At 47.2% G+C, this 10,311-nt stretch overlaps 1 protein-coding gene across 1 annotated transcript in view; it reads left to right on the top strand.

Moving 5' to 3' along the window:
• The window catches only part of sptbn1 (spectrin, beta, non-erythrocytic 1), a 248,404-nt gene that overhangs the window by 215,694 nt on the left and 22,399 nt on the right, over nt 1-10,311 (top strand). The window contains exons 29-31 of the mRNA XM_063197311.1: nt 4,231-4,368; nt 4,736-4,972; nt 9,551-9,795. Coding sequence (XP_063053381.1) covers nt 4,231-4,368; nt 4,736-4,972; nt 9,551-9,795 — 620 coding nt within the window. The remainder of the gene's footprint in view (nt 1-4,230; nt 4,369-4,735; nt 4,973-9,550; nt 9,796-10,311) is intronic.

Below are 10,311 nucleotides of genomic sequence, written 5' to 3'. Positions count from 1 at the left end.
ACACACACACACACGGGTAGAGAGGGAGGTGGTGCCACACAAAATGGGGCAGGATTACAAACACGTCACAGTGAGAAGACACACACACACACACACACACACATGGGCAGAGAGGGAGGTGGTGGCCGGATCACACGAACTGGGGCAGGGCTACGAACACGTCACGGTGAGGAAGACACACACACACACACACACACACACACACACACACACACACACACATGGGCAGAGAGGGAGGTGGTGGCCGGATCACACGAACTGGGACAGGACTACGAACACGTCACGGTGAGGAGAATAACACACACGCGCACACACACACACACACACACACACACACACACACACACACACACAAGGGCAGAGAGGGAGGTGGTGGCCAGATCAGGACTACGAACACGTTATGATGAGGAAGACAGACACACTCACACACACACAAATACTTATAATAAACTGTATTAAGTACACACGCACAAAAACACTGTGCAGTGTGCACACCCCTTTAGGCACGTTCAGGCTGACAGAGATCTGTGCCGGTGTCTGTTCTCACACCTGATGTCGAACCCACTGGCATGTTCATGAGGCAATGCTGGGGTGAATTTCTCAAAACCAAAGTTGCTTACTACATTAGCTACTTTGTTGTTTTCAATGCATTTTCCTATTGCCAACTACCAAAGTTGCTAACAGGCTAACAACTTCTCTTTTGAGAAACTCACCCCTGAGCGATCAGGAACTGGACAGTTGGTTCACGATGCAAAGGGAAAAATATGCTTTTTTTCTCTTGGAACCATGACGTGGACGCCAGCTTGTTCAACCGGGTAACAAATGCCTCTTTTCCACTGGCGTTTTTTCTGGTAGGCCTACAGCTCGACACAACGCAACTGTCCCGCCACTTTTTGCTTTTCCAGTAGGCACAGCTTAACACAGCTTAATCGTAAAGCAAAAAGTGGAGGCCGAGTCATGCTGTGTCGAGCTGTTGTCCTACCCGGAAAAACGCTAGTGGAAAAGAGGCAAAATGGTCACATATACGGAAAACTTCAGAGTCCGGTATGAACGCGGAGGTTCACAAGTAAACACTTGAGTTCCAAACGTAACTGGTGCGGGAACAGGGCACCGGCACCACTCTGGTCCACCTGAAAACAGTAACAGAGCCACGCACACATGCTACACAGGCATGCACACAGATACACACATACACACACTACAGCAGGGCTATTCAAATGGCGGCCCTGGGGCCAGATGCGGCCCTTGGACGGCAAGGTTCTGGCCCCCGACAAGCCCCTTGAAATACAGAATCGTAATTTAGAGATAAAAGTACGGGTTCCGTATCAAGCTGAAATAGGAACAGGGGATGTTAAAAATGCAGGAAATTACATCTAAGAAATGCAACATTTCTGGAGGAGGACCCCCAGACCCCCCGCCTCATTGAAGTGTCCCCTATTTTTTTTTACATTGACAGTCGGCAACTATAATACATATGTATAGTTCGGCCCCTTTACTGGGAGGAATTTGAAAAACTGGCCCTCGATGATATTTAATTGAATACCCCTGCACTACCGTATGTACAGTACATGTACATCAAGCGCTACCTACGCGACCCAGGTAGCTGGGGTGGTTGAAGAAGTTTCGCCATGAATTCGTTTTATTCGCTCTGGACGCTGCACTGACATGTTTGATTCAGCTAATCACACAACGTCTCTGTCTTGACAGCCTGGGACATTCCTCGATATGAACGTTCCAATTGGTTTTCGCCGAACCGCGTCATAGCGAATTCGCTTAAGATTATCTTGAGTTTAATCGTCAAAATTCGCCCTGGTTGCTCAAGAAGCTTCGCTCCTGGCGAATTCGCTCTGGTAGCTTTATTCGCCTTCCCTCCATAGAGAAACAATGACTTCCGCCGCACAGGTCGCTTAGTTCGTCTTCGATGTACACGGGGCATAAGGATTAGGAATGGGCGCATCTGCACATAATCATCTACTGTATGTCACAGACTTGTAGTATATTGGAGTTATTAACCGCAGTTTGAGAGAATAGCACAAAACTACTTACAGTAAGTACTGCAACATTCATCTTTCAGATTCAACACTCTCTCTCTCACACACACATAAACGCACGCACGCACGCACGCACGCACGCACGCACGCACGCACGCGAGCACACACACACACACACACGCACACACACACACACACACACACACACACACACACACACACACACACACACACACACACACACACACACACACACGCTCGCACGGTTTAACGGTGAGATTGATTTGATTCATGGCTGTCTCGGTCATCCCCCTCTGCTGCTCATTTCCTAAACGAGGCCCAGGCAGCACTTACACACACACACACACACACACACACACACACACACACACACACACACACACACACACACACACACACACACACACACACACACACACACACACACACGGCAGGCAGCACTTACGGCCATTTGGAAAATTGAATCCAGCTCGCATTCATAAAGTCCCCATCAGTCAATAAGCTAGCTCAGCCACAGCCACCCCTCAAGGAGAACGGGAGAGAACAGCATAGGGTGTGTAGTGTGTGTCTGTGCATGTGTAGTGTGTGTGTGTGTGTGTGTGTGTGTGTGTGTGTGTGTGTGTGTGTGTGTGTGTGTGTGTGTGTGTGTGTGTGTGTGTGTGTGTGTGTGTGTGTGTGTGTGTGTGTGTGTGTGTGTGTAGTGTGTGTGTCTGTGCATGTGTAGTGTGTGTGTGTGTGTGTGTGTGTGTGTGTGTGTGTGTGTGTGTGTGTGTGTGTGTGTGTGTGTGTGTGTGTGTGTGTGTGTGTGTGTGTGTGTGATTAGTTAAGTTGGAGCATATGTGTTCCTGCTACCAGTTTAGACAGCCAAAGTTTATGGGCGTAGACATATCGTTTTCATGCGTAATCCTTCCCAATACCTTCCCTCCTAACAAGACAATCTCTCTCCAACGGTGTCCTCTCTGAGAAGCTGTTTACACGTATGTGGATATTTTGAAAGCGCATGGGTTGTGGCCTCTTGTTTACACATAAACAGAGTTTTAGAATGCGCATTTCAAAAGTCCGGTTTTAGAAATATCCCATTTAGGGGGCTAAAACGCACCTGCTACGATGGAGTTTGCATTTCTATCCGCACCTGAGCGCCCAATCTCTGTGTGACTATCTATGACTTATGATAGGCCCAGCCACTATGGACCTTACACATCTAAGAATCCTGGTCCTAACCTACGTTGACCTTATGACTCTACATTCTCTGTCTATCTCTTCTTCCTCTGCCTTCCTGCTTTTTCTGCCTCTCCTCTATACCTCTCCTTTTAAATCTATCTCTAACAATGTTTTTTTTCCCCATTTGTTAAGCACTTTGAGTTGTATGACACTGTGCTATACAAATACAATTATTATTATTATTATTATTATTATTATATGTCATGTCTATACGTAACCGGATATGCGGATTCTAAAATATCTGCATAACGAGCACCTCAGAGGTCAAGTCAAAGTTTATTTATAGAACACTTTAAAATACAACAAGATAGCTGACCAAAGTGCTGGACAGGCAGATAAAAGGACTTGAGGACCCCTTAAGACACACAAAGACAACAAAAAATAAAAATAAACATAGAAACAGTGTAATCTTTGAAGCACTTAATAACAATAATAACCAATGGAAAGTGCATATATACAAGAAGTGTCTGAAAAAAATAAAAAGAGGCTAATTAAGGTGCCAATTAACTACAGAGGGCTCATGTAACAAATTAAAAGAAGGGCAAACAATAAGTAAAACACTAGATAAGAAAAACTTAGAAGTTTATAAAGAGTTAAAAGCTAAGGCATAAAAATGTGTCTTAAGATGGTTTTTAAAAAACGATAGGGATGGGGCCGAACGTATGTGGGCTGGGAGCTCGTTCCAGAGTTTTGGGCCTATGACCGCAAAGGCTCTGTCTCCTCTACTCTTCAGTCTGGAGGGGGGCACGATTAGGAGGCCTTGGTCAACTGACCTGAGGCCCCTGGAGGGGGAGTGCATTTTTAAAAGATCAGGCAGGTAAGAGGGTGCCAAGCCATGAAGGGTGTCTCTGCAGTTTAAATAAGAGACTGTTCCACTGCCAACATGCATATACCTACTACTGGACAGGGCAACCTAACAGATATACTGATTAGTATTCCTGAACTAGATTTTTCCTTTTATAATCCCCAACCGTTTTTTCCTTCCTTCCTCTTCCAGATGTTGCAGGAGCGTTTCCGCGAGTTCGCCCGGGACACGGGCACCATCGGGCAGGAGCGCGTGGACTCTGTGAACCGCATGGCAGACGAGCTTATCAACGCTGGACATGCCGACGCAGCCACTGTGGCCGAGTGGAAGGTACGATAAACATGAATACTCTTGTCAGGTTTAGGGTTGAAGGTTCAAATCCCATACCAGTAGGAATAATGTGTGTGGTCTCCCATACTGTTGTTCATGGCCAACGTGACCCCACGTTCCTCCAGGGACTGTCACCGTTACCCTGTACTGAAATAATTGTACCTAGCGGTGGATAAATACTGATGATTCGTGAAATGTAATGCAATTCATACTACACAGGATGTGTATCGTGATTAATGGTAATTGTGCACTACAAAGAATGCTGAATGTAATTTGATTGTATACTACAAAGGAGGCTTATTCTAAAATATAATTTACAGTGCATGCTAAATGAAATGTACTGTTTTTTGTTTCTGTTCTACAAAAGGACGGTCTGAACGAGGCGTGGGCCGACCTGTTGGAGCTGATCGACACGCGTACACAGATCCTGGCGGCCTCGTACGAGCTGCACAAGTTCTACCACGACGCCAAGGAGATCCTGAGCCGCGTGCTGGAGAAGCACAAGAGGCTGCCGGAGGAGCTGGGCAGGGACCAGAACACTGTGGAGACCCTGCAGAGGATGCACACCACCTTCGAACACGACATCCAGGCCCTGGGCACGCAGGTAATGACACACACACACACACACACACACACACACACACACACACACACCACCTTCGAACACGACATCCAGGCCCTGGGCACGCAGGTAATGACACACACACACACACACACACACACACACACACACACACACCACCTTCGAACACGACATCCAGGCCCTGGGCACGCAGGTAATGAGACACACACACACACACACACACACACACACGCATACTGTAGACATACGTATCCACATTACACACCTTCGAACACGACATCCAGGCCCTGGGCACGCAGGTAATGAGACACACACACACACACACACACACACACACACACACCACCTTCGAACACGACATCCAGGCCCTGGGCACGCAGGTAAAGAGACACACACACACACACACACACACACACACACACACACCACCTTCCAACACGACATCCAGGCCCTGGGAATGCAGGTAAAGAGACACACACACACACACACACACACACACACACACACACACCACCTTCGAACACGACATCCAGGCCCTGGGCACGCAGGTAATGACACACACACACACACACACACACACACACACACCACCTTCGAACACGACATCCAGGCCCTGGGCACGCAGGTAAAGAGACACACACACACTGTAGACACACACTGTAGACATACGTATCCACATTACACACCTTCGAACACAACATCCAGACCCTGGCCACGCAGGTAATGAGACACACACACACACACACACACACACACACACACCACCTTCGAACACGACATCCAGGCCCTGGGCACGCAGGTAAAGAGACACACACACACACACACACACACACACACACCACCTTCGAACACGACATCCAGGCCCTGGGCACGCAGGTAAAGAGACACACACACACACACACACACACACACACACACACACACACACACCACCTTCGAACACGACATCCAGGCCCTGGGCACGCAGGTAATGACACACACACACACACACACACACACACACATACTGTAGACATACGTATCCACATTACACACCTTCGAACACGACATCCAGGCCCTGGGCACGCAGGTAATGACACACACACACACACACACACCACCTTCGAACACGACATCCAGGCCCTGGGCACGCAGGTAATGACACACACACACACACACACACACACACACACCACCTTCCAACACGACATACAGGCCCTGGGCACGCAGGTAAAGAGACACACACACACACACACACACACACACACACACACCACCTTCGAACACGACATCCAGGCCCTGGGCACGCAGGTAATGAGACACACACACACACACCCACACACACACACACACACACACACACACACACACACACACACACCACCTTCCAACACGACATACACGCCCTGGGCACGCAGGTAAAGAGACACACACACACACACACACACACACACACACACACACCACCTTCGAACACGACATCCAGGCCCTGGGCACGCAGGTAAAGAGACACACACACACACACACACCACCTTCCAACACGACATACAGGCCCTGGGCACGCAGGTAATGAGACACACACACACACACCCACACACACACACACACACACACACACACACACACACACACACACACACACACACCACCTTCGAACACGACATCCAGGCCCTGGGAACGCAGGTATGGGCTAGTACTGTAGACACATTACACACATGCAAGCACACTTGAAGACATACATATCCACATGAACCCCTTAAAGGCGTATGCCACTATTTTGGGGCTTAATACCGTTAAAATCGTTGGCCAGGGTTTATAAAGGTGGTAAAGTGTCTTATTTTTCATGTAAGCCGTTGTCTTGCTTTAAGACAAGTTAAACTAGAATGGGCACTCGGTAGAGCGCAAACCTTCGCCTACGCCACTTATTTTTTTTCAGGCCATCTTCAGAGTGTGGGGCATAACATTCTCCAAATTTTGGTGTTAGTTTCATTTAAATCGGACCAGAATATCGTAATATTACATATTTGGCCCAGTCTTGACCTCTTACTCAATTCCGCATGCACACGTTGTTCTGGCATGTAGTGCTTGGCAAAGAAAAACGTTTTTGACCTTTTCGTGACCTTGACCTTGACCTTTGACCCAATCACTCCCAAAAAGTAATTGATTGTTCCTTGGGTCATGACCAATCATCCCAGGAAATTTCATAAAAATCGGCTGAATTTATGTTTTTGACCTTTTCGTGACCTTGACCTTTGACCCAATCACTCCCAAAAAGTAATCGATTGTTCTTTGGGTCATGACCAATCATCCCAGTAAATTTCATATAAATCGGCTCAATTTACGTTTTTGACCTTTTCGTGACCTTGACCTTGACCTTTGACCTTTGACCCAATCACTCCCAAAAAGTAATTGATTGTTCCTTGGGTCATGACCAATCATCCCTCTAAATTTCATAAAAATCGGCTCAATTTACTTTTTTGACCTTGACCTTGACCTTTGACCCAATCACTCTCAAAAACTAATCGATTGTTCCTTGGGTCATGACCAATCCTCCCACTAAATTTCATAAAAATCGGCTCAGTTCTGTCTGAGTTATACGAAGTACAAACAAACATTTTGACCTTGACCTTTGACCTTTGACCCAATCACTCCCAAAAACTAATCGATTGTTCCTTGGGTCATGACCAATCATCCCACTAAATTTCATAAAAATCGGCTCAGTTCTGTCTGAGTTATACGAAGTACATACAAACATATTAACAAATAAATAAATAAATACACGGCGGTCAAAACATAACCTTCGCCGACTTTGTCTTGGCGAAGGTAAAGAGGGAGTATGTCGCTAAGCTAGTGAAAGTCAATGGATCCGTGTAGCATTGCTGCTTGATGCTGCATACAGTATGCTGCATTTTGGAGCGACATATACGCTGAATTCAGACTTTTGAGATTTGAGGGGGTTTTTTTATTAAAAATGCGAGCGTTAGAGATGAATTAAGGCATTCTAATGCAAGATGAGAGATTTCATGTTTTTATGTACTTCGGAGGCTTAGATATTTAGGTTTTTATAGGCTGAGGGCGTCTTTTCCCCAAAAAAGGGCTCAGGCATTCACTAGGCGTCTTTTGCTGGTGCTTTGGGCTTAAATGGGTTAAGGGCAGGGATCTGAACATGGTGGAGACAAAACAGAGCATGCACACACACCGCACACCGCATCCAGGCCCTGGGCACGTAAGTGGGTAGTGGACAAGTACACATATGACAGGTACTATACACAAAACAAGGACACACAGACACATAAATACATATACAGTAGTACAAGTTTACATACATATACTGTACAAACTTACTCCAGTGTGGAGGTATTAGCACATGGTAGAGAGTTAAAAGAGGATACACACCGACTTCAAGCATGGTAACCTGGACCTGGGTAGGCACACAGGGGGGGTATAGTGGACACACGCCAGATAATCAGAAGATGGGTGAGAGGAATGGAAACTATTGAAAAATTGACACTATTTCTTTGGATATACACTAGAGGGAGCTCTTTCAAGAAAAAATCTTCAGAAGTCTTGAGTCGTCATCCTTACGGCAATGATGTTCTTGCCATACTACCAGAGATGATGCATGAGGGAGAGAGAGCTCATAAGGAGCTTCTTCCAGAATCAATATGACATTAGGTTCTAAGCTGCCATCATATAGCTGCCATGCCACTTTAGGAGCCTAGCTGGAGTTCAGAATGAATGAAATGAAATCTTTGATAATACTCCCGCACTTCCTTCTTATTCAAGTATTTTCCGCCAGTATTTCATCTCGCTCCACTCAAGAATGTACAGCATCACTAAGGTCCTTCATCTCCTCCTCTTAGTTGAAGAAATTGCAGAGGGATGCATAGTTAGCACAAAATAAGAACGTTATATAAGAATATATGTGTATATAAGAACGTTATAAGAACGAAAATTGGCTAAGCCCCGCACATATGGGCTTGCATGCCCATGGTAACACAAGTCCGGCCTGGGTCAGTTCACAACCCTGCCCCATCTCTCTCTCATACCCATTTCCTGTCGATTCTCCACTGTCACTATCACATAAAAGGCATAAAAATGAATATATATGTACAGTATAGTGTATATATAAAATAAACTTAAAACAAGTTTTCTCTTCCCTATATTCAGCTTCAGGAGGAGACATAGCAAAATAAAAAAAGAGAAAACTAAAACAAAGTTTTTTCTTCATCCATTTTATCTGCCCTCGCATGTGAAAAATTACATGAAATGAATGGTGTTGAAGTAAGTGAAGGGACGGTGGTAGCTCAGGTGGTAGAGGAGCCGTTCGGCAACCCATAGGTTGCAGGTTTGAGCCCCGCTTGGCCAGACTCCATCGTTGTGTCCTTGAGCAAGATACTTAACCCCAAGTTGCTCCTGGTGGCAGGGTGGTACCCTGCGTGGCAGCCATGGCCACTGGTGTGTGAATGGATGAATGTGAGGCATACAATGTGAAGTGCCTTGAGTGCTCGAAGGAGTGGAAAGGCGCTATACAAATGCAGTCCATTTACCATTTTACCATTCCTCCCCTCCCCTCCTCCTCCTCCTCCTCCTCCGTCCTCCGTTTCCCACTCCCCGCAGGTCAAGCAGCTGCAGGAGGATGCGGCGCGTCTCCAGTCGGCGTACGCGGGCGACAAGGCGGAGGACATCGCTCGGCGCGAGGGGGAGGTGCTGGAGGCCTGGCGGAGCCTGCTGGAGGCCTGCGACGGACGCCGCGCGCGCCTCCTCGACACCGGAGACAAGTTCCGCTTCTTCAGCATGGTGCGAGACCTCATGCTGTGGATGGAGGACGTCATACGCCTCATCGAGGCCCAGGAGAAGCCCAGGTGAGAGGGGGAGGGAGGGAGAGAGAGAGGCCCAGGAGAAGCCCAGGTGAGAAGGGGAGGGAGGGAGGACGTCATACGCCTCATCGAGGCCTAGGAGAAGCCCAGGTGAGAGGGGGAGGGAGGGAGAGAGAGAGGCCCAGGAGAAGCCCAGGTGAGAGGGGGAGGGAGGGAGAGAGAGATGGAGAGAGAGGGAGAGAGAGAGAGGGGGGGGTGGGGGAGAGAGAGAGAGAGAGAGAGAGAGAGAGAGAGAGAGAGAGAGAGAGAGAGAGAGAGAGATTTAAAATGTCCTTATTCAACACTATTTACCCATCATCATACAGCCACTGCCCAGAGAGAGAGAGAGAGAGAAATAGAGAGAGAGAGAGAGAGAGAGAGAGAGAGAGAGAGAGAGAGAGAGAGAGAGAGAGAGAAAGAGAGAGAGAGAGAGAGAGAGAGAGAATTAATGCACACCATATTTATCAGCAACAAATTCTAACTGGGAAAAATAATTTCTAGTAGATGTATAGCATATTCCAT

Source organism: Engraulis encrasicolus, chromosome 1 (genome assembly GCF_034702125.1).
Source record: "Engraulis encrasicolus isolate BLACKSEA-1 chromosome 1, IST_EnEncr_1.0, whole genome shotgun sequence".
Classification (NCBI taxonomy): Eukaryota; Metazoa; Chordata; class Actinopteri; order Clupeiformes; family Engraulidae; genus Engraulis; species Engraulis encrasicolus.
Note: the sequence above shows the minus strand (reverse complement) of the source record. Positions and strands in the feature narration are given on the sequence as shown.